Source organism: Aplidium turbinatum, chromosome 3, assembly GCF_918807975.1.
Source record: "Aplidium turbinatum chromosome 3, kaAplTurb1.1, whole genome shotgun sequence".
In the NCBI taxonomy this organism is placed as follows: Eukaryota; Metazoa; Chordata; class Ascidiacea; order Aplousobranchia; family Polyclinidae; genus Aplidium; species Aplidium turbinatum.
In genome coordinates this window covers 34,822,538-34,848,647 of record NC_137474.1, presented here as the reverse complement: position 1 = coordinate 34,848,647, position 26,110 = coordinate 34,822,538, and the positions used below count along the sequence as shown (strand labels likewise).

Here is a 26,110-nt window from a genome sequence, read left to right as displayed (position 1 = left end):
ATCGTAGCCTAACAAAAACACACATTTTTAATTGAAGAAAAGTAAAACGAGTGTAATTAACAGTAAGCACAGATATATCAAGTCATCGTTACACCTTTGATTTGAATGAAACTCTAAACTAGTACAGTAAACGAAAGCAAAATTATAATATCTGTGAGACTTTGTGTCTGGGGCTTTGATGCGATCGAAAGAAGATTATGTTGTCATAACTTAGGTTAGTAAAATATTACAGCTTCTTACAGCCTACTTTTTAACTTGCATTTCAATTTTAAAAACAGGAACTTCCTTAAATTTCTAAATTGCGCAAATTAAGTGACCCGTGTCCTTCCACCGCCTCAGCCTTGGCACGGAGCTGTCTGTGGCACGGAGTCATAAACTCAGTCATCTGTGTACTTTCCGCTCTATTGCAAACTGAGAAGTGAAGCATCGTGTTATATCTTTAACGCAATATGAAGTGCACTGAATACGCTGGTTATGGTGTAATCAAAGCAAATATAGGAAATAGTTCAAACGTGGCGCACAAAATGAAACCGAGTTGGAGACAACTGTTCGACTCCTAGGGCGGTCGTTACAGATTTGGTACCTGGAACTGCCTACCAGTTCGTCATATATTCCGTCGGTGCAGATTCTAGAATCAATCCAGACGGAGGCCAAGCAATCACATTGCGTAAAAAAATACAAACTATCATTCATTTCTCTGAAGCTGCTTTATGCATGCATAAATCAAACAAACGAACACTCAGCCAGCAAAATCGGTCATTGTTATATTCTGCAAACGTCGAATCAATGTAAGGATTATGGATTTTGCAAGCTGGGTAATTAAAAGACCCTGCAGGAAACAGTTTGCATCCTTCACACCCACCTTAGAACCTATCACCGATCTACCGACAGGCTACAATCGCCTGATTGGGCATATCTGTTTCAAAATATCATGCAAGAACAGTTTGAGGTTTAAAAATTAAGTTAGATGTTTTTCACGAGACTTGTGTATTGATGTTGACGAAAACTTGAGACCGAATTGGTCGTTTCGGCTGAATAGTCAAAAACAGAAACGGTTCATTGCATCCTTGCAATACTGATGGTTCCGTTTGTTCTGCTAATTCACGAAAGCTGCAACGGTCATACTGTATATAGCCTACTGTATAGAAGGTATGAGCTGCAATTTCAATTTAAATATCTTTTTAAAATTTACAATTCAAAATGGTTTCAGAAGTAGGCCTAGCCTAATATTAACCTTGCACTGCAAAGTCTATGAGAAAATGGTTTTGGTTTTAAAATATTTTAAAACGTTTACATTCAATCTTGTAGGAGTAGTTCAACATTAGGCCTACCATATTTTCATCGCCTAAAAAGAGGACACGTTTCGACAGCAAGTAGAATTTTACGCTTGAAGAATCTTTTACATGTTTTTAGATCAATACAGTTATATAGGCCTACGCAGCAAAAATTAGCAAAAAAAAACAAGAAAACAGATTGACTGAACGTTTAACTTAGCCTATTTTTTCTCATTTGTAATGCTTCCTTAAGGCAACAAATGATTTTGTATTTTTAAAAGTCAGAAAAAAGTGACAAAATACTTAATTTTTAGACAGTTTCAGTCAGACAGCAATGATCCCAAAAATCTGCAAAATGTCACAAATCAGGCACGACCTCCAGGTCAAGCCTTAACTTTTTTAAACAAGGAATGGTCAGCCTAGACGAAATTGTCAAATTATTTTCAAGAAATATGATTAAAACACACAGACCTAGTCACTGAAGTTGACAGAGTTAAGTTTCTGCTTGTAGAAATGGGGAGACCTGTGAATTCGTTCACTAATGAGTTGCTCCTGAACGAATAGCGTTGGAGTGGAGCACTTTTAAACACTCGTTACGATTTGTTTCAAGTAACAAACGAGTTAAACTGAGTTGGTTAATCAACAACGTCTACCAGCGTTGTAACGATATAAAACTTATGTAAGTAAAAGAATAATTTTTTTGTGAAAGTGTGAGCATGGACTTTAAAATGTCGTTTAATATCTTACAATAAACGTTCAACAACAGATCCATAAAATGCTCCAATTTCTTGTAGAATTTATGAATCAGCATGTCACATTAGCATACAAAATGTTTAGAAAACAAATAGCCTACAAGCCGTCGCTGAAACTTTATCAAGCAATATAATCCCGTTAAAAATACAAGCATGAAAACCCAAACTGACAAAAAAGAGGACTTTTGAGCATTTCTTAGTGTCCTCGGAAGACAATTCATTTTTCTTGAAAAAAGAGGACAAATCCTCTTAAAAGAAGACGTATGGTAGCCCTAATCAACATACATTTACATTGCAATACAATAAATTGTAGAATGTGGAAGAAAGATATTAAAAGTCGTAACTATTAAAATGTATATTATAAAATGTAGTCTAATGCAATACTATTCGAAAACCACCTAATGCCTTTCTCTTCTTTTCCTACTTTTCAAATGTTGTCAATTGCAATCAGAAAGTAACTAAAACAACGTCGTAATTTTGTTTGAAAGTTTCCATATTTCTCTTTTACTTTCTGCCAGTGATTGTGTAGGTATTGTTGAGTAATTTGTGTCCTGTGTTAAGTCTAGAAATAATAAAAGAAACAAGCTGAAGAATTATACTGTACAGTATTATTCGAAATTACTGGTTATATTCTGCTACTCGAAGGTGAATCGTAAATGGACGCCATCAAAATCCAAAAGGGAGCATAAACAAACACAATGGATGAGAGTAGCGTCGCATATTACTCAACAGTCAACTCGTCTGACACTCCACATGGTTAGTTTTTTTTTGTTTTTCAGCAGCAAGAATTGTAGCAAGAATTGATAGCAATAAGCACCGTGTTTCACCCATGAGGCTGGGCTTGTCAGTCAAGATATGGAATGGAAGACGTTTTTTCCATCTTTCATCCTGAGATTTTCTTTCATCTCATCTCCATTCCATCTTAGAAATCTTCCATTCCATCTCAGAAATCTCTTCCATCTTCCATTCCATCTTCACATTTTGTGATATCCGCGCTGAATATGCCACAAGTAGACCTAAAAACCATAGGCTAAATTTAAGCTAAAAATATAACAGCAAAATTTTCCTTAGGACTTCGTACCGTTTGGTGTTAGAACTAGAAGCGTAGATTGATTCTAAAAAGACAGAAAGAAACAACACGTAGGTCTAGCAAAGTTAAAGAAACTGTAGTAATAGTCTTCATTGGAGAAGTGCCAAAAAAGGTGTTAAAAGAAAAAAGAAAAAGATGTTAGTTTCCAACTGACCTCCAGATGGAGTTATCTTACGAAAATACTTGAGAAGCAACATTACTTTTGTTCAGGTTGCAAATACTTTCAAACGTTTACTTTTGAGACATTTTCGTTTTTTTCCTTCTGTTTTCTATCAACTTTACCATTGCAGTTTTTCGTTTCGAAATGTACAAAAATATATTTCGTTTAACTGCATTCTCGAAACAAAACCCACGAGAATCTCCAAACATAGAACACAAGTGTCGTTTACTCGTATGATGGAATACTGTCAAACGTCAAGAAGTTTCCTCTTCTTGGGAGAAGTGTGAAACGTTTATTGCTTTCTGATTGGTCAATTCTGGTTTAATACGAACCGAAAATCGAATTTAATTTAGAAAGTTAACGATGGAATTGGGATGGAATGATGGAAGATTGTCTTCCATCTAGAGTTGCCAGATTTTTTCCTCAAAATAGTGAACAATTTGAAAGCGCGCGACTGCATCCTCAAAGTTCTCAAAGCAGTGGCGTAGCCAGGAATTGTAAAAGGGGGGGGGGGTTGACGGCCGGCGGGAGAAGCCCGACGGCGTCTTCACCAAAGGCGACACCCAGTGGCGGGGGATCTGGGGGACCTCCCCCAGAAATTTTTGAAAAATGACTTTGAATTTGTTGCATTCTGAGAGCATTTTTAACAAAAATGTGGGTATAAATATTCCTGTAAAATGGTGCTGTCTGGTGGCATAGCAAAAGGATAAGATCATGTTTTTTTGGGCATTTTTCGGTAATAGAGCTATGTTTTCTTGTTGCTAATTCCTGGCTGAGATATTTGAATGTTTGGTATTGGTAAAACTCGCTCTTTTAATGCAGTTTCGTTTAAAATTAGGCAAACTTTGTTTTAAAGACATAGAGACTGAAAGCATCATTCTCAATATAGTGACGTCACACGCGTGCCAAAGGGGGGTTGTAACCCCCAAAACCCCCTTCTTGGTTACGCCACTGTCTCAAACACATGCCAAAGCCTAAAATACGCGCAATTGCACCCTCTAACGCATGTCACACGCCTAAATGAGTGCAACCATGCCCAAATATGCAAAGAATTATTGCATAAATAATATGCAAAAATTGTTGCAATATGTGATGTTGTCTGACATAACAATTTGGTTCATAAGTGATGCCACAGATGAAAATCAATAAAATTTTACTTTCTTGATCTTCTTTAGCAAGTATAGTGCTCTACTTATCAATCACAGGTTGAATCCAGGTAATTGGCTAGCTAGTATCTTGCAGTGTACACAGCATATACCTACTGATGCTAAAATAGCAAGAAAAGAAACCCACGATTAGAAGCGCTAATTAGAACACTCCTACTTGCCTATGTAACTTAGTTTACTTAACATACTTTTCATGCGACTGCTGCCTTCAATAAAGATTTGTTTGCAGAAATATGTTCTTTAAATTCTAAGCAGCTAAAAAGTATGTTAAAGAATACACACAATTCACTTTTAACAGAATAAACAGCTAAACGGTTTCGCTCAGTGCAGTGCCGGTCTCAGGGTATTTCGGGCCCTGTGCGGAATATGATTTGCGGGCCCTAATGACAATGATCCAATTCAATAGCGTAGCTAGGTATTTTGAAGGGGGAGGGGGGTTTTGACGGCCGGCGGGCGAACACCCTGCGGTGGGGGGTCTGGGGAGTCTCCCCAGAAATTTTTGAAAAATTGCTTTGAATTTGGTGCATTCTGAGAGCATGTTCAACAAAAATTTGAGAGAAATGTCGTGTGTGGCCTAAAAGCATGTAAGCTTGTAAAGGTGGCCCGACGTGACAATCTCAGCACTTGCCTCACCCTAAAGCCGCAACTGACTTCAAGGATACCGGCACTTGCTTGTGAATCGGATTGAATTTTTCCATTGGAAATGACAAAAATTGCTGCATTTTCTGAGTAAATTGCGGCCCCCTAATTTGCGGGCCCTGTGCGATCGCACGGTTTGCACACACCAAAGACCGGCACTGCTCAGTGGCGTAGCCAAGAATTTTTAAAGGGGGGGGGGGGGGGGTTTGACGTGGCGTAGCCAAAGGCGACACCAAGCGGCGGGGGTCTGGAGGCCTTTCCCAGAAAATTTTGAAAAATTACTTTGAATTTGGTGCATTCTGAGAGCATTTTCAACAAAAAATATGGGTATAAATATTCCTGTAAAATGGTGCTGTCCGGTGGCATATCAAAAGGATAAGATCACGTTTTCTTGGGCATTTTTCGGTAATAAAGCTAAGTCTCTATGTTTTCTTGTTGCTAATTCCTGGCTGAGATATTTGAATGTTTGGTATTGGCAAAACTCGCTCTTTTAATGCAGTTTCGTTTAAAATTAGGCAAACTTTGTTTTGAGGCATAGAGACTGAAAGCATCATTCTCAATATCATGACGTCACACGCGTGACAAAGGGTGAGGGGGGGGGTTGTAACCCCCAACCCCCCCCCCCTTGGCTACGCCACTGGTTTTGCTCATCTGTCCATATGTTACCCATAACACTGAAAATTCTCTCAACATTGGTATTAGATACAGGGATAGACATTGCATACTGGACAAATTTTAACAACTTAGGTGCAGTTTCTTTCCGAAAGAAGTTAGTCCACTTTTCCAGCGATGATCTTAACTTATTAGCCACACCACACATGATTGAGTAGCTGGCCTACACAGTCTATAAACAAACAGTTAAATGGCCAAACTTCTAGGCTGTTAGTTGCTCAGGCTAGTGGCTTTCAGTTTGTCGGATACCTAGGCTGTACAGTACAGTGTACACTCCACTGTTGGACTTCGTGCTGGCCAAGCCCGGCTTTGGCAAAATTACACTGAGGTAGCATATTAGGGGTTTTTCCTCAAAGCACCAGACTCATGTGCTTTTACTCTCTAAGCAGCAGAAGTGTATAGTCACTGGTTAATCCATGGCTATTGGCTAAAATATATTGACAGAATTGTTGTATTTCCGTTTGATTAACTTAGATATACCACACTTTAATAGATTACACACAGACCACTTTATTGTACTTTCTCTCAGCTGAATCTATCTCATGTCTAGTCTCGTAACAGTCGCACGTAGTACAAACGATAGGCTAGTGAAACGTAACAATGGTTTCTATGACGAAACACTACATCCCTCCTTTTTTTTAAAACTTCAAAATACGGTGCAGATCATATAGTTAATGCAGCTTTAACATTGAAAAACAAGAACATGAATGAGCTTTTATGAACTGCTACAGCTGCACTTTAGTGGCGACTCAATTACGAAACTATTGGTGACACAAACGGTATGTACATAGAACATCAGATCAGGCTATTACTATTTCGACGATATGCCTTAATATGCAAGTATGAAGCAAGACATAAACAAATAAGAAATTTGTTAGTATGTGGTAGGTTACTCCAATACACGTAAAAACAGAACTACACAATATTACCACATACAGTAAACATGTTTATGTGAGAACATAGTCATTAAACCTTGTTGGTTTAGTTATACAGCGAGAAGATCTACGTTCTGGCATTTGTAAACGTGGGGGTGATAGATTCATTGAATCTGATTCATCGACAGTGACTAGTGGTGAGTCGTAAGTCTCACTTTCACAAGGACTATTGTCTGGACTGATATACTTCTTAAAGAAAGACGAATTACGTTTTAGTTCAATACCATCTTTATCCATAACAGTAACCTCACCCTTTTCTTTCGAGACAACTGTTTGAGGGACAGGTTTAAATGTAGGAGACAATTTAGAAGTTTTAGGATTTCTAACTAAGACTTCATCACCCATTTTTATTTCCGACTCTACAGCCCCCCTTTTTTCGTCAGCATAGCTTTTACTTTTCAATTTGTTCTCCCAATCACGATCTCTGACTTCTTCGTCGAACTGTTGTGGCTCACGACACAATTCTGGAAGTTTCGTTTTCATTTCTCGTCCAAACATCAAATAGTACGGAGATGCACCAGTGGATGACTGTGGTGTCGATCGATAAGCCATCAGGAATTTACTGATCTCCTCTTTCCATTCTTTTCCGTCCACATGTGCAATTCTGATCGCTTTCATCAACGTTCTGTTTTGTCGCTCCACCTCTCCATTTGCTTGTGGCCACAATGGCGTCGACTTTTCATGCTTTATGCCGTACTCGGTTAAGAAATTTTCAAACTCTGAAGAAACAAATTGTGGCCCATTATCAGTTCTCAAAGAAACTGGCACACCGAATCGTGCAAACACAGGCACAATTGCGTCTATTATTTTCGTGGTGGTAGTAGACTTCAAGACAGCTATTTCATAGTACCTACTGTAGTAGTCTACAATAACTAAAATGTTTTCACCGCTTGGCAACGGTCCAAGAATGTCAGCAGAACAAGCTTGCCATGGACCGTTCGGAGGAACCACTCTTGTCATCGGCTCCGGTCTTGCATATTCGCTTGTCACTTGGCAACCATGACATTTCCTACACAACTTCTCTGCATCACTGTCCATTTTAGGCCACCACACTTTCGTGCGTAGTCTATTCTTAGTTTTAACGATTCCCTGGTGTCCTTCATGTGCGAGCTCCAAAACGCGTTCTCGCAAAGACTTTGGAATTACTAGTCGTGTTCCTCTTAAAATTAATTCACCATAACAACAAAGTTCATCCTTGACATGTAAATAGCTAAATTGAGAACACTTTGACCAATCGCCAGATTTGACATATTTTCGAATTTCTTCAAACTCCTTGTCACGAGCAGACTCTCTTTCAATTTCTAGCGGTGTTAATGCAACTGGAGTACTGCTTATTGCTACTAACCTCGCAAAATCGTACTCTTCATGCGAACCGTCTTCTGTTGATTGTGTGGAGTTGAGTCTTGATAAGGCATCTGCAATGTTCGTACGTCCCGGTCTGTAAACAACTTTGAAATCATAAGCTTGTAACCTTAAAACCCATCTTTCTATTCTGGCAGAGGGTTTGGACGTTTTGTTATAAATAAACTGTAAAGGTTTATGGTCTGTTTCCAGCTCAAATTCTTTCCCGAACACATACAGATTAAAGCGTTCACATGCCCAAACTAACCCTAAAGCTTCCCTTTCTGTTTGGCTATAACGCTTCTCAATGTCAGAAACACTCCTTGACGCATAGGCAATTACGCGCCATAACCCATCCTGTAGCTGTGTAAGAACAGCTCCTAAACCGACTGGTGATGCATCTGCAATAATGCGTGTCTTGCAATCGGTTCGGAAAAATGCTAAGGCATTAGCTTTGGTCATCAATGATTTCAGCTGTTCAAAAGCTTGTTGCTGCTTCTGCTTCCACTCAAATTTAACTTCTTTCTTTGTCAGATCAAGTATAGGCCTAGCGATCGTAGCAAGATTTGGAATAAATTTAGAAGAGTATTGAACCAATCCCATAAATGATCTTGCTTCACTTGAAGTTTTCGGTGGTTCTGCATTCAGTATTGCTGCGACTTTTTCCTCGCTAGGACTGACACCTTGCTTGCTCAGATTGTGTCCAAAAAACGTCAGCTTCGGTAAACGAAATTGGCATTTATGTTTGTTCAAGGTTAATCCGGCTTCCTGTAGTTTTTCTAAAACATTAATCAATCTATGGTCGTGTTCTTCTTTGTTCTTCCCGTACACAATTACATCGTCTGCGATGTTGGCTACTCCTTGACATTTCTTCAACACATCGCACAGAATCTTTTGGTACTTCTCTGGAGCGGAATTGATTCCAAACATCAAACGTTTATAGCGATACAGTCCTTTATGCGTCACAAATGTTGTGATGTAACGACTTTCTGGCTCTAAGATAATTTGATGGAAATCCCACTTTAAATCGAGTTTACTAAACATAGTGCTACCATTCATTCGATGCAACAAATCTTCAATTGTTGGAATGGGATGTCGTTCCCTGATGATTGCTTCATTCGCTCGACGCATGTCTACACACAATTGTACATCCCCATCTGGCTTTGGGATAATAACAACGGGTGAAACCCAACCTGTAGGTCCCTCGGGAACTTCTTCAATGATGTTTGCGTCGAGTAGGTCTTGCAATTTGCACTCAACTTTACCCCTAAGTTGAAATGGAACTTTACGTACTGGTTGAGCCACGGGCTTTACCGATGTGTCAATGTGTAACTTTAATTCATAATTTTTTAAAAGTCCCACCCCATTAAACAGTTTAGGGTAACTATCAAAAACATCATTACACAGATTGTTTACACGTGAAGGGCCAATACGCAATACACTTAATTTTTCTGCAGTATCTCTACTTAAGAGACTAGGTGCATCACAGTTAACTACAATAAAATCAGTTACACAGGCACAGTTAGTATCCTCACAAATTACTTCTGCAGTAAAAGTACCTAGTGTAGGTAATGGTGTAGTACTCCCATATGAATACAAAGATTTAGCTGATTTCCGACATTGGGCAACAACATTACGACATTTTAACCATTCCCAAGTATCTTTACTAATCACATTACTGGCAGCACCTGAATCGATCAAAACATCAGATAATTTTACACCACCAACTTTCAAAGTTATTGTACAAGAGTTCTTACGTGTCCCTTGTAAGTTGAAAAGTTCTTCTTTGTTGCTCTCCTCGTTTTCTGCGAAAATAAAAGTCTTTCCTTCTTCTTCCTCTAATGTATTGGTATTGGACTTGCGCTGCACTGGTCTCCGCGACGGCGTATTCCGATTCATCTTGACGTCAGAAGGATATTGTGACGTCACACATCTATTCGTTCGGGACCGTGTTCGACATTGTAAAGCAAAATGTCCGACTTTGCCACATTTGTTACATTGCTTGCCTCTTGCTGGGCATTGTTGATCAAACTTAAAATGTCCAGTCTTACCACAAGCAAAACATACTTTCCCTTCCTTCTTAATTGAAGGCAATGCGCGTCGATGCTCTGGGTGGCGCACTTCGTTGACATGAACTGATGACGTAGGCTGCATTGTCTTTAATTGATTTTCGACATCTTCATGAGCTTTTGCAATAACTATGGCATCATTCAAAACTAGATTATTTTTTTCGAGCAGCTTCCTTCTCAATGTGTTAGAAGCACATTTTTCAATAACTTGATCTCGAATGTAGTCATTTCTATTGGTTCCAAATTCACACAAGGTTGCTTGCTGGCGCAAACGGCAAATAAATTTATCAATTGTCTCGTCTTGGGCTTGCGTCAGCTGTCGAAACTTGTATCTTTCAAAAGGAACATTAGATTTAGGCAAAAAGTACTCATCCAAAATTGCTAGAGTATCGTTAAAAGACTTACTGTCGTCATTTTCGTCCACGAGGCTGAAATAAACTTCTTGAACCTCTTCTCCAGCTGTGTGTAACAACAACGCTTGCTTTTGTTTATCGTCTGCGATTCCTTTACTGACAGTAAAAAGAGAAAATGACCTTTTCCACTGCTTCCATTTTTGTCCTAAACCATGTGGATCACCTTGCACTTGAAACGATTTGAGACTGCCTAGTTCGCAGACCAGCGGGTTGCTTCGGGCTACAGTAACTTGTTCAGCCATCTTTCACTTAAATCCTCGTCGCCATTGTTGTATTTCCGTTTGATTAACTTAGATATACCACACTTTAATAGATTACACACAGACCACTTTATTGTACTTTCTCTCAGCTGAATCTATCTCATGTCTAGTCTCGTAACAGTCGCACGTAGTACAAACGATAGGCTAGTGAAACGTAACAATGGTTTCTATGACGAAACACTACAAGAATTGTAGACAAAAATTAATTGTCAAAATAGTGAACATGTTCACTATCACTATTAGCAAAATAGTTTACAGTGAACATTTTCTTAAAATAGTAATTTGTTCACTAAAATAGTGAACATCTGGCAACCCTACTTTCATCCCATCATCGAAGATCTTCCATTCCTTTCCATCCTTCCAAGGCTGTGAGAAAATGGTTTTGGTTTTATTTTTGCAAGCAACTGCTTCTGATAAAATGCTTGTGCCAATTGAAATGCATCGAAAGTCCTGACAAGTCAAAGTTTCCAGTTGAAATTCTAGGAATTGAAAAACCAAGATGTGTGAACGTTTTAAAACGTTTACATTCAATCTTATAGGAGTAGTTCAACATACATTTACGTTATAATACAATAAATTGTTGAATGTGGAAGAAAGATATGAAAAGTCGTAGCTATTAAAATGTATAGGCTACTATGAAATGTAGTCTGCTGCAATACTACTCGAAAACCACAAAGGCCTTTCTCTTCTTTTTCTACTCTTTATTAGATCTTTTCCGAGCTGATATCAGTCAAGCGTAACCGGGTAAACACAGTCCTCTGAGACGGCGCAGTCAGAACTGATTTTGTTTGAAACTTGTTGCATTTTTACTCGTATTGTAAGTTGTAACGACATCGCAACGTTTTCTAAGTAGTTTTTATCTGGACAAATATGTGTTTTAATGTCTATGAAACCTATAATCTTGCATTCGTTTGTAACAGGCCCAGGGTAAGTTATGATCATGTGTAAACTTGAATACCGGTAGGCTAAAAAGTCAGAAATTCAGATGATGTTGAGATTCAGTTCAGATTATGTTAATTAACTACCGAACCGGTAGCCTGCAAGCCTAAATTGTGTATTTTCCTTGGTAAACAAAAAAGTAAGGCTATAAGATACACTGCCAACTTTCCCGATTTGCCTACAGTGCCACGATTTCAAATGCAACATCAAACTCTTTCTGATAAAGTACTGGCAATACTATGCACTACCGAAGTACCGGTATCTCTGAAGAATGCACATATACTAGAAAAAGAAACAGTTGAACAATGTGACGGTGACCTTTGGTTTAAAAGTAGATGTTCTTGATTAACTTCTTCTATTTTTCGAAAAGTGTGTGCAAAGAACGCTGCACCCTCAGCCTCATTTTTCAAATCCATTTTCTCTGCTTATAAATGTAGTGCCAAACCACTAGTACATGGTCGAAGTAACGAGAAAGCTGCACGTGCACTTTATGTTGCCCAAAATGACCAAGGAAATACGCCAAACCTTACAAGTATATGACTGTGGCTGTGGCCTAATAGTAAATCCTGGCTGTTCACACCTGGGAGCTTCTCCAGATGGGAAGGTGATAGATTTTTCTGCTCAGGAAAGTCAATTTCAAATTTTGGAAACAAAGTGCCCATACAAAATATAGACACCATAGCGTAGGGGTCCGCAAATACTTGTTGGCGTGACCCAAAAAACAATCGTTCGAAATCTTCGCGACCCAAACGGATCAGAAGCATATAATTTTGCGTAAAAACATTGCAAAGTAATGTCCATTTCAATGTGGTCATCCTCGCTTGTTAATCCCACATCGGGACCGGACGATTTTGGGCTTATTAAGCGGGGACGATTTTCTGCCACTCTTATACCTTCAGTAATTCCGGAATAGACCAAAATGGGCTTCTAAGCGGGGGGAAGGACCTATTAACCGTGGGCTTCGTCGTCGTCGTGTAAGCCTCTGGAGCCGAGGGTCTATCCTTTACCACCCCAGACTCACGATGTTCCCGGACTACACTGGAAGGCTACTAGAGAGCAGCCAGTCTTTGATTTCATCATCCACGAGGCGTAGGCCTTTCCGTTGATCAGAAGGCTGGAGTGGCACGAATGGGTGTCTTGATTTCAGTCGCTAGGGGTGCTCGTTTGGGGAAGCAGAAATCTTGGGGTGGAAAAGATGGTTAGGCTCCAGTGTCCGTCGGCCAAGAGACAGTGGTTGTGCTGTAGTAGCGCAGCGCGAGATGTCAGTTTGTTTCGCAGTGACACCAAATGGTGGTGCTTTGTGAGCGATCTGTCTAGTGTCAGTGTCAGCCTAAAATACAGTAGTTTGGTTTGGGGCATAAGGATAGACATTTTCCATTGTTCTCAACATGTAGCTCACGATCAGCTTCCGGATTGTGTAGGTGGAAAGCTGCTGTCACAGTTTTGGTTCGCTCAGTTTCAGTTGCCAGTTCTGGAGATATGCTGAGAGAGTTTTTAATATCCTGGCTCAAAATGTCTTTTAAGCTTTAAGCTATAACCGTGGGATTAATAAGCGGGGATTATACTGTACTACAATCGAAATTATAAATTTTCTTGTACAAATTTGTACGAAATACAGCAATGAAACTGAATACAGAACTATGAATACAGAACTAATGAAACCAACGAGAAACGAAATGCAGAAAATGAAACGAACTTACAAAAGGTTTCATAGACATTAAAACACATGTTTGTCCAGATAAAAACTACTTAGAAAATGTTGCGATGTCGTTACAACTTACAATACGAGTAAAAATGCAACAAGTTTCAAACAAAATCAGTTCTGACTGCGCCGTCTCAGAGGACTGTGTTTACCCGGTTACGCTTGACTGATATCAGCTCGGAAAAGGTCTATTGCAATCAGAAAGTATCCAAAATAACGTCGTAATTTTGTTTGAAAGTTTCCATATTTCTCTTTTACTTTCTTCCAGTGAGTTTGTAGGTATTGAGTTGAGTAATTTGTGTCCTGTGTTAAGTTTAGAAATACTAATAGAAACAAGCTGAAGAATTATATTGTACAGTATTACTCGAATTTGCTTATTATATTCTGCTACTCGAAGGTGAATCATCAATGGATGCCACCGGATTTCCAAACGAAGCATGTTCTATAAGCACAATGGATGAGAGTAGCTCTGAATACTCAACAATCAGTTCGTCCATCAATCTACATGGTTAGTTGCTTTTTGTTTCTCAGCAGCTGATTATAGCATGAATTGATGGCAATAAGTACCGTGTTTCACCCATGAGGCTGGGCTTGTCAGTAGCCTATATACCACCACTAATTCTGCCACAGACTGTCGACCACCACCTTTACAAGTCAGTTAAACTGTTTCCGTTAAGCGCTCCCTTCCTCACGGTTAGTTGTTTTATTAACTTTACAAAGCAGTGGTACCCAACAACATTTCGCTTCCTCAATGTTTTTTTTGATGGTTGTCAGATATTACTGGAGTAGTTTCTAGATATTTTATTGTCACTTGAATTTTTTGGTTATTATATTTAGTTTTACTTTTGTAGCTACCGCAGACAGGCAAGGCTCAACAACACAACGGGTTGAGCATTATAAGAATATAATGAGAAAGCTTTTTTAAAAGTGTAATCCTGGCAGGTAGAAGTTTTGAACCACTAACGCAGGCCCGGTCACTGTGTGAAGTTTTTTCCGATTATTGTCGAACTGGAGTTTGTAAGTTATTTCATTTATTAGGTACTTCAGAATGGAGAGCAGTCTTCATAATGCGTTGCTAAAGCGAAAATCCCGAGAATCAAACCAGTGTCGCTTTATCTTGCACTTATTAGCCTTTTTTCTTGCAATTTCTTTCATCAATTTGTATGACAAAGATGCAAATTTGACAACTTTGTCTCGAATATATTGTGGCATAGCCTACTATATAAGCCAATGGTGGACTTATAGGTAAAACACCAATGAAATAGTCATCTTAGCTCTCTCTTAGTAAAAATGTTTAACATTCCTGTTTTTGTGTTTGATTCAACGTTTGTTTTAATATGAAAACTCAAAAACATTAAACTATTCAGTCGAACATTTATTAAATCAAAAAAGTCACACTGTTTCAACTTTTAAGTCATTTTTTGATTTTTAGATTACTAAAAGCTTGCAACATTTATTATACAAAACGGAGCCTCACCAAAAATGTAGTAGGCTTGCTTATAAAATTTACGGCAATATGTATTAAGTGATTGCCAAAATGGCCCTTGTAGTTTTTTCCTTGGTCCCAACCAAACCTAAGTCCATCACTGGGCAAGGCAAATGTTTTCCTTTACAGTTTACATCATTTATTTTTATTGGTTTGATCTTACACACACGGCCTATTCCTTATTTTAATATGATTTATTAAAGTCTGCCATGATTTTAGTAATAAGTCGTTTTTAAATCTTTGTAAACCTTCTATCACGTTTTCTATGCTTACCGTGTACGATATATCTCATTAAAAGGGGTTGTGTACATCAAAAAAGGTTATAAAACTCAGGTGTGGCAAACGTAAGGGCCATTGAGAAGCTAATTTGTGCCCACTATCAATGATATTCTTTTGCTCCAATAGCAAGGCACCGCAAAAAAAATGCATCATAGTAGCAACATTAAACGCAACGTTTTCTTTAAACTTTCAAGGCGCTCTGGAAATGTTTTGATTCCCTGAAATTACCTGGGCTCGGGTGAAAATGTACCCTCTGGACTCCCCTGTTAATTCTACTGGCAAACACACTTGCAATTTTACTTGGCAGTGATCAGTAAACTTTTTTCATCGTGGCCCGAAACATTCTTTCGTTAATTATAAGGCCCATTCGTTTGAAACCATTACAGCAAAACAAATAATTTGTTGAACAAAAATATCAATGGCTTGTATAAATGTATAATGCAATAGCTTGCTACGAATATTTTGGAACTTTCTTAAATTATATCGGATAACTAAAAGCGATAGGTAAAAATTGCGTTTTTAAAAACAATGCTAACAAAAATCGTAAATGCAATTTGCTCAGTTGTACCGTAGGTAAGGTAAATTGACTCCAGGAATTTGATGATATTTTGACAATGTACTATACATTCTATATGATTAAGATATTGAAGATGCCGCTTTTGTGACGGCGAAAGCTCTATCAAGAAATTAGACAAGTTTCTCAACTTGACAGATTTTGTTTACTTATTATCCCTCGCATATACCATTGCCAGAAATGGCCAGAATAACCAGAGCTTACTGCTTCGCAGCTCGAAAAAACACAATGTTTGACAGGTCACGTTTTGCAATGCAATAATCTAAGTTTCGTTTTTAACCGTTCAATGCGATGAATGAAATTAATTGTATTGATTTGTAGCAAATTCTAACAAAATTTTTGTTGTTGTTGTTGTAACTAGAAAATTTTTCGAGAGAGCGGTTTTTTCTAGATGATTTTATTTGGTTCATCGCTGACAAAAACTGCTCTCAAATATGCGTAGGCTACTGCCAAACTGTTGGTTGCTGGACATAGATACTATTCAGTTCGCTTTTTTTTCAAATATGGAGATAATTGTTCGTGATGAAATTCCTGCCAAAACTGCAGGACAGTTGTAGCCACTGATAGTAATTGCCTTTTGTATTGCTTTTGAGCGCTTTGCTCTGCAGATCCGCATTGCATTGAAGTTGCAATAATTTCAGTTGAAACGTAGTTCTAAGCCTAGCCTACTTCTTTTTTTTTGGTCTGAAGTTGTTAGCATCAATATTAAATGGATTACGAAGTAATCGCACTAGCTTTTAAAATACAATAAATACAGGCTACAACTATCACGCGGCCCACAACCACTTTATAAAACTAAAATGATAACAAATAGTCCAGGGCACTACGCAGAGAACCCATTGGGCCATGCCCCCCCACCCCCTTAAAAATATTTTAGTAGTTAACGACGTCGATTAAGGCATTTAATATGTTTTGCATTGCTCTGTCGTGTCACGATATTGAGAATGACGCTTTCAATCTCTTTAAGCTTGGGAATGATGCTTTCAATCTAAAAAAAAATGCTTAATTTTAAACAAAACTGCATTAAAAGAGCGAGTTTTGCCAATACCAAACAATCAAATATCTCAGCCAGGCATTAACAACAACAAAACATAGAGACTTAGCTTTATTTCCGAAAAATGCCAAAGAAAACATGATCTTATCATTTTGCTATGCCACCTGACAGCACCATTTTACAGGAATATTTATACCCACATTTTTGTTGAAAATGCTCTTAGAATGCACCAAATTCAAAGTAAATTTTCAAAAAATTCTGGAGGAGGCCCCCCACACCCCCCGCCGCTGGGTGTAGTCTTAGGCGAAAACGCCGTCGGGCTTCGCCCGCCGTTTGTCAACCCTCCGCCATTTCAAAATTCCTGGCTACGCTACTCTCAATGCCCCCCCCCCCCCCCCTTGAGAAAATCCTGCGTAAGCCACTGGTCCAAGGCCTACTAAAAATTGCTAAAAAGCCCGCAATTGGGTAGCGGTATAAACTTTTGCATTCACTGATCTACTATAAAAACATAGAATGATTTGAAGTAGATAAAAAATTCAGTAAAATTCATTATTAACTTCAATGAGAGCATTCAATTAGAACTTTATTATTAACCCACAATGATAGAGCAGTGTAGGAGCTACCACTGTACCAGTTTTTAAGAAGATTATGGCAATATTTCGATATCCAATCGCTCATGTCATCTTATTCACAAACGTCCAAAGTTTTTTTTATGCTTTTCTGGTTCAATAATTAAACAAAGGTACAATGAGTTGGGTGCAGTGACATAGCCATAAAGAAACTTTGAGGGGAGCAAACATTTTGATTTGAAATAAAGAGTTTGTTTAAAAATATAGCTACTGGATGCATTTAAACATTTATATAACGTTATTCGACATAACACGCGTGTCATTAAAATATTGTAATAATATTAAAACCCATTTTTTGGGGGAAATGTTAATTTTGAGAACAAGATAAAATAAGATTTGGAAGGGCGATGGTTCCCTTTGATCCCTCACGTGGCTACGCTACTGATAGCGTGTCAGTAAGCTTTTTTTTTCATTACTTTTTTCCTTCAATCGAACCAGATCATATCACGTTTTAAATGTAATGTAACTGACTAATTCTTCACTTTGCTGCTACCACGATTTATTACTGTTATTGTTAGCTCACGCTTCGTTTCATGTTTCAGGTGATGGAAAAAGGAAACCTCTGAGGAATGAGTTGATTGTTGTTGGCATAATCGCTATCTTCGGCTTTAGTCTCGGTCTCGCAGCTTTGGTCAAGGTTCCTTATGCTCTCAAAGTGTTGTGCTGTGATAACACTAACGAATATGACACGATTTTTATCTAATCAAACGATTGTACTATAAATAAATATGATATGTTTTTGATGTGTTTGCTTGTGGTGGTAACGGTTATAGGCAAATTTTTCGTAAGCAATTGTTTGTAAAGCAATTCTTCGTAAACAGTTTTTCATAAAACAATTGTTCGTAAACTGTGTTTCGTAAAATGAAATCCGTAAAACAATTCTTCGTGAAGCATTTCTTCGTATACATCAAATTTCAACTGCATGCACAAAAAATGCTTTAGGAAGAGTTGTTTTACGAAGAATTAAGTTTACGAAGAATTGTTTTACGAACAATTGCTTACGAAGAATTGCTTTACGAACAATTGCTTACGAAAAATTTGTCGGACACAGGTGGTAACGATGTTGAAGCGGGAGATATAAAAAGTTGATCTACTTTAGGATACTTTGTCCGCATTGCCTGTGATTGCAAACGTCAACTAATATTAATATCTTGTTTGTTTTTTAAAACTAACAATTTTCATTAACATAAAGTTCCAAACAAACCGATGTAGCCTAGGCCTATTCTGTTCTTAGCCTTGTGATATTAAGGCAATATTATTTTTTCTTGAAATTTGAAAAGTGTTGTTTAAAAGCATTTTTTAATTTCAGGTTCTGAATGACACTCAAACCGAACTATCAGCGTTGAGACAAAGTAAACTTACGCAAGCATGCAAACTGTTATAATAAAAATATTAAAGCGATTTTTTATTCTAGAATTTAGAAATGGCGTCGGACAAGACTTTTGGTTTGCACTGAACTGGAGTCATATTTCATTACATTTGATAAATCAAGATTTATTTTATTGAACAGATTGTAGCCTATATGAATGTTTGTTTCCACAGGCAATACCAAATTGAAAGAGAACTTTGAAAACCTCACCATGAACTTTCAGAACTTGAGTGGAAGACTTACTAACTTATCGAGTGAGTTAGAAAATAAGGGACTTAATGGTTTTGAATGTAATATGTAATTGGAAGCATTTTTTAAACCCTTAACTACCACGGGCTCATTAAAGAGCACGAGCCCTAAAAAAATACACACTGTTTGCAATTACCGTAACTCTGGTCTTTGTTTACCAAACTGCATGGGTGTTACTTTTTTAGAAAGAGGATGACTTGTATTTTCCAAAAGATGAAAAAAATTGCTATAGGTTTATATTGGAATTTTTATGCAATTTTCAATTATTTACAGAGAATTTTTATTTCTGGTGCAAAGTGAAGTTTATGTGGTACTTCGCATAACGCATAGACAGCACCGTGACAACCTTTGTATAGAAAGCGTAGCAAATGCCTGACATCTGCCGATGAAATTTATCGCAGTTTGAAGATTTTTTTAGATATCTAAACGGAAAGTAATTCAAAAAACGCAAAAATTTTGTATTTTGTCAGAAATTTTAGTCATTTAAGGTAGGCTACTTTCAAATAAAAATACACAAAATTTGTAAACATATTTCTAAAGACTGTTGAAAATACAACGACTTTCATGGATAGATTTTCTTTCTGGCAGTTACCATTCTCAAAATAGGCCTACAGCAGTTCAAAATGAAAGCCTTGCTCAAGCTAAATTCTCTTCATCAAAAAAGCGTGACAGTTAAAGGGTTTTAATAATCCATATTTTTTCATTTTTAATCAATTTCTCCCCACATTACTAGTGTAATAGTAAATTACAACTACTTCGATCTATATTCGTATTTCAACAATATGAAGAAAGCGAATTAAAACCTAAAGGCATCTCTTGTTTCAAAATCGGCTACGTCTTTTTAGTGATGACGTGGGCAAGCTTTCTAAACTTTCAAGACCTTAAGCTTTCTTGTGACGTCAAAGTATGAAACGAAACTTCCTATTTGAGCTATAGCCTAATAGCCTAGCGGGCTAATAGTGACACATGATATATTTGAAATGCAACTCCACTCAGGTTTTCAACTAAATTTCCTTTGTTGCTCTCAGGGATCTCTTAAGTACGGGATGGCTCACTTGTTTTTGCCCCGGACACTAGTAGGGTAGATTTTGGAAACCCTGCAAACTTGTTAATGTTCTCTTAAATTAATGTTCTAAGAGGTCAATACATAACGCTTCGTCAGACCACATTTTAGAGATTATCACAAGTATATTACCAATAAGCGGTAGCAAAGTTGGCTTCCAAAGGATATAATACAATTTGCAGCGATAATGATGTAACAGTGAATGCGTAAAAGGGAAAGTTTCTTCAAATACCGGTACTACACTAAAACTAGACCGTTTTAATTTGATAATGACATTTAACACATCTAACCTTTTTGGAGAAAAAGGCCACATTTCTTTAATAAAAATAGTAAGGTGGTGTGGATACTGGATAGCCTGAACATAACAATGCTTGGACATTTCCGAAAAGGTACAAACAGTTATTGTAACTGTTCACCGGATTCGTATCTCAGTCTGGTCAGGCCAGAGACTTCAAGTAGGAACATACATCAAATATCACAAGCATACAAAGTACAAACAACAGAATTCAACGGAGCACGTGGGTCAAGCAATCTACCCACTATTGTGGCTCTGCTTAAACTGATGATTGCAAAGGATCCGATATTAGTTTGCCAGACAGAACATAGCTACTGGAAACTGTGTTTATCTTGCAAATGCCGAGTTAATTCAGGGAGTACCCCCATAGTTTGTATGCACGCTGTGAAGGTTTCGGTTGTAAGTCCAGATCTATGAGATGCTTGCCATTTTTTTAAGAGTTGTGTTGCTTCTTGCAAGTATGCCAATGCTGCATGATTTTCACCATCTACTACCTTCATCTCCATATACATTTGGTCTCTTTTTCTTAAATCTACCAAAACATAACCAGAATTATTTTGTGTATAATATGATATACAGTACTTTAGTAGACACTAATAGGGATATACCAGACCTGGATTTTGAGTGCTGGCCAGATTAAAAAAATGCTTTTAAAACCATAACTATTGTGTGACTGTTCGTAGCGACAGTACCTATTTAATTCAGAAACAAGACTTACCTTTATATGGTGCTTTTACTGACATGATTTTCCATAATTATGTTGTTCACAAATTTCACGTACCGAGCAGTCTGCATGAATGGAGGGTAGGTGCTGGGATAGTATTCCAAACCTCTGGCAGTGGATTCACTGAATACACCTGGAAAGTACATTATGGTATAATATACTTTCATTCATGAAGCTCTTTTGAATTGTTCACAACAACAAACTTAATGGATAAGGAATTTAATGATTAACTATTTAATAATTATATAGTCATTCAATAATTAATCATGCTGCAGTAAAAAGAGCACAAACCTGTTCATATAACCAGAGGTTGTCATTTACCAAGAAGGATTCATGAGTATTCATCACACCACTTGCTTGCAAAAAACAGACCACTACCGAGTACCGACCTCAAAGAATCACATTCATAATTCTCAAAAACGTGTGTGTTTTTTTTACCCTACTAGTGGCCACTAAAGCACCGAAAATTCTCCAGTGAGCGGTCCCGGTATTCTGAGGTCCCTGGTTGCTCTTTTTGAATTACTATCGGTGGGCCTACAGTTTTGTTGAGCCTGATACTGTAGGACAGGGGTCACCAACCTTTTTTGCATGCGGGCCATTTTGACGCTAAGGAGAGCTGTGGCGGGCCGCACTAATAACATGTTAGGTAAGTTGACTCTTATGCTAGAAAAGAACGCATTTCGTACCCAGTATCCAGCGTTACATGTTGTTCATATATATGTTACAATACCGCAGCAACAAAATTAATCGAATAACGCTACTGCCAGGCCAAGCTCCTTTTACAACACTTTTGACTTTTTTAGCAATGCCTAATAAATAGAGACCACTTGTTTTGTGCACTTATGAGTCTTGGTTGGCGATGAATATTCTGATGAAACTACTCGCCTCGCTATGGTGTTGTTACTTCGCTTCGCAAAAGATATCTTGCAATTAACAGTTTCAGTAAACATGGAAATGTTTGACACATCGCAATACAGGCAAAAATAGTGACCTGCAAACATATCAGCAAATAATAGGTTCCAATAACAGGGAAAAAGAAACCAGTTACCATGAAACAAACGCTTGTGGAAATCACGGAAATATTGTAATTCTATCGTAATTTATAAACAGTCTTCCCTCTAAAAAAGCAATGAGTTGATTTTTCTTTTTTTTTTGTGAGAGTCTGTAAAACCGTCTTTCTTTTATGATTAACAACTGTCACTTGCGGTGCTCATCAGCGTGGCAAGAATTTGTTGATTAACAACATTTTGCAGTACTTGCTTCGGCATTACATAATACTATAATTGGAACGATACAGAGAATATTAGCATGGCTCCTGCGCAAGGATGACACGCAAAATCGTAAAGCGTTCCATATTTCTTAAAAAAAAAAGCGTTTTGCTGTACTAAGCTAAATATTTTCATAAAAGCCCTATAATCAGAAAAAGTCTCTAAATTTATATGAAATATTTTGCCAATTTATTATAAATTGAGTTGGCACACCGACCCATTTTGCCAACAAAAACTTGCATAAAGAGAACACTGCTCGTGAAACACAATAACGGTGAAACTTGCACTTGTGTTTACATGACATTTGCAAACTTAAAATAAGCAACCCTATGCTCACAGACAATTTCGAAATTCGAAAACAGACGTTTTAATTAACCACTGGGACAGTGTGGCTGGACATCGCATTGAAATAACTTTAAGCAACCGCCACCTAGATCTATAATCTGATTGGTCGGTCGGTGGAATCGTATGCAATGCGAAAATATGCTTCCCGGAAAGTATTTTGCCTTCGTGCCCTTTAACTCCTCAAGAAAAGTATTCTTGGGTATACTTGTACGCTGATACCTTCCGCGGGCCGCAGCGATACAGCGTGGCGGGCTGCCATTTGGTGACCCCTGCTGTAGGACAATCAGGTCTTCTGAAGTCAACTTTGCTTGCAGCTACCATGTAGGTTATATTCTACTTTGCTTGATGACAGCAGTGATTTAAGTTTATTGACACAAAGGAACAGTGTTGCAAAAATGCAAACGTTTTTAAAACATTAGGCTACAAAGCGTTAATGTGGAGTAATGTCAGTTTATTTTTTTGACATCGCTATCTAATGAAATGAAATGAGCACTGTAAAATAGTAAACTTGTTACCACACAGCAAAGTGCGGTAAGTGCCGTCATTTCTTCATTTTTTTGAGAGCGCAATGTTAAATAAAGCAACAAAAGTTATGGCTGAAATATAAATGGAAAGTAGCCTAGGTCCAAAATGTTAATACAGCCAGCTGCATAGCCGAGTGGTGAGAGTCCTCATTCGAATCTCGAAATGGTTCCGGTTCACACCGCTCCAAAGCATAAGGCAATATATTTGGCAAGATGTTTAATGGCACGACTGAAGGTGGGCACAAGGTTTGGCTACCTTGCTTTCCGATCCACTCAATCGAAATCTTTAGCCAACGTTTAGAAAGCTTGGATTCGACAAAAAATAAAACGATACTTAATTCTGTCTGTAGGCTACATCCCAATAGTTGGCAGCCCTAGAATTTAATGGTGTGATCCTGTTTCTAATTGTGCTGCAAATTTCAACCACAAAAACAGAATTTTGTTATCTCACTGTTTTACTTTAGTCTACTTAGGCCTATTTAAACCTGTAGGGCTAGACCAGCGGTTCTCAACCAGTGGGCCATGGCTCACTGGTGGGCCGTAAAAGCATTTTGAAGTGGGCCACAGACACATTTAAAAAATTGAAAGATTTATTGAAACATTTTGTTCCATTTTTGTCACTATAGTCGATTTTACATTTGTGTGTTTGTTTAATTACAATGAATGATGCTGCTGTTTTTAGCTACATAGTGGCAATCATCATTCTAATTATTGCAACAAACAGACTTAAATCTACTCAGTTTTTACAACACACATACAACATGATGTAATAGACTAGTTTGTGATTACAATTAAGCCATTTTTATAAGCGGTAGCCTTGTTGAACTTCTGTACTTGCAGCATTTTATTTTGTGGATTATTTTGGGAAGGAATTGACAATACTTGAAGCTTTAAGTTTGATGAAAATTACATTCAGTATGTAGGCTACAGTAGCCTACCAGTACATAAATTTTTGATAACAGAGTGTATTAAAAATGGACAATGTGTAATGTGATAAAAAAGGACAATGTGTATTATGTTGTAAAGTTCTTAGTCATCATTCATTGATGCCATCAAAACTGAAACTTCACCTGGAAAAAGTTCATCCAAATTACAGAGATGAAGATGTGAATTTTTTTTAACGAAAAGATAGTGTGAATTAGCGTCAGCGCCTGGATTCAACAGAGGGATTCCAGCAACATTCCAAAGGCAATGTTCTGCTGCTTCTTGTTTATAAACCTTTTGTTGTAATTTTTTTTCTTACGTAAAAACTGAATGGGCCATAGAACTTTTATGCTAACAAAAATGGGCCACGAAAGAAAAAAAGTTGAGAACCACTGGGCTAGACTATACAGTAGGTAACAACTAGTCATTTTGTATTATAAACGACATCGAAATGTATTCATAATCTTGTCATTATATGATCATTAACTACTGTAAGAACAAAAAAGTAAAAACACAGAAGGTTGCTGGATACTAGCCTACTATACAAATAACCAGATATGTAACTATACACCGCAAATTCTACGCCGCAAATTTGCGGCGTAGACTATTTGTTTACGCTAACGCTTGCGGCCACACTTTTTTGGATAGTTTGCGCTTGAGACTACGCCGTAAAGTTTTCGCGGTTTTTTAGCGCATAGCGTCAATGCATACTTTTCAATTTCTTTTTTTCGCTACAACACGCCAATACCTTCCAGCGCTGCAGTTGAAAGAATGTTTTCAATGGGCAAAGACATATTGGAACCAAAACACAGCAAAATGTCAGATGAACACTTTCAGATGCTTGTGTTTCTTCGAGAAAATTCAAAATAAAATTTCGAGTGGTTTATACCGTGTGAATGTTTGGCACCTAGCAAACGAAATTAGTTTACACTAGTGTATGCGCTGACACTGACGCCGCCAACTTTTTTTACTAGTTGCGCTGACGCATACGGCGTATGTTTTTTCGAACGTTTGCGTTAACGCTGATGGCGTCAATATTTTTTGTATGCGCGTACATCACTGCAAATAACATGTTGCTGCATATCGGCGGGTGTGAGTTTAGTTTCCTGAATAGATTTGTGAAGCATCATCTTCTTGAACATAATGCACAATATTTCACATGAACAAACAAAGTAACTTTCATGGAAAAATGTTTCAACGACAAATATATTACCTCCACATTTAAGGCAGCACTAAAGGCTGAACCTGGTTGGTACACCCCAAACAATGGATACCAGTACAAGTTGAGCAGTGGCTCTCAGACTTGGAGTGAAAGCAGGAAAGTTTGTAAGGGAATAGGGGGAGACCTCGCCACCGTTGGAATGAGGGACTATAGCACTCGCTTGTGAGTATTGTGGCCATGTGGACGTCAACCTGAGAACCTCTTTGTATTTTTAGACCTAAAACCGTGACAAACCTTGACCGAATTATTATTAATAAATAAAAAGGTTTTATTAAAAATTAATTGAAACTGTCCACCAGTAATTAGTTATATAACAAAATATGTTCTTATGACGCAAACTAAGCTAAACTATCACAAGATCTGTAAGGTGATAATCTGCTTTTATTCTGACGTTTGACCCCTTGAAGAAGTCAGTTTTGTCTGATTGAGGAAACGTCAGAATAAAACCAGATTATCACCTTGCGCATCTTATGATAATTCAGCTTAGTTTGCACAAAGAAAGGCTTAGTTTCGATACAGAAAGCAAGTAACAAAATGAAAGTCTACTTGGATTTGAAATAATTAAGTTTAAGTTTATTTGCGGTTTGTGTGAAAATGGTTTATATGTGCTAATTGTAATCGTAGTTAATTTCAATGTCGTTGGAACGAGCTCACTCTTATTGCTTGTAAGAGATAGCCCTATAGTTGCTCTACGAAGTTGACTGCAGCAAGTCATTTTAGTCTTGTAGGCAACCGGCATATTGGAATGGTTTC

At 37.7% G+C, this 26,110-nt stretch overlaps 1 protein-coding gene and 1 non-coding gene across 5 annotated transcripts in view; both read left to right on the top strand.

Moving 5' to 3' along the window:
• The first annotated feature begins 2,548 nt into the window (after positions 1-2,548).
• The window catches only part of LOC145767478 (C-type lectin domain family 4 member E-like), a 33,700-nt gene continuing 10,138 nt past the window's right edge, over positions 2,549-26,110 (top strand). For 2 of the 4 annotated variants that reach the window (XM_082579306.1, XM_082579307.1), the window contains exons 1-5: positions 2,549-2,782; positions 13,810-13,920; positions 17,917-18,011; positions 18,684-18,726; positions 18,917-18,997. In XM_082579306.1, coding sequence (XP_082435432.1) covers positions 2,725-2,782; positions 13,810-13,920; positions 17,917-18,011; positions 18,684-18,726; positions 18,917-18,997 — 388 coding nt within the window. In that variant the 5' untranslated portion in view covers positions 2,549-2,724. Of the gene's footprint in view, positions 2,783-13,809; positions 13,921-17,916; positions 18,012-18,683; positions 18,727-18,916; positions 18,998-24,276; positions 25,520-26,110 lie in introns of those variants that run through there. The other 2 variants (XM_082579308.1, XM_082579305.1) reach the window with 2 other exon arrangements.
• On the top strand, positions 22,327-22,434 carry LOC145767663 (U6 spliceosomal RNA). Its single transcript, XR_014288832.1, has one exon. It is a non-coding gene; the product is annotated as a U6 spliceosomal RNA (small nuclear RNA).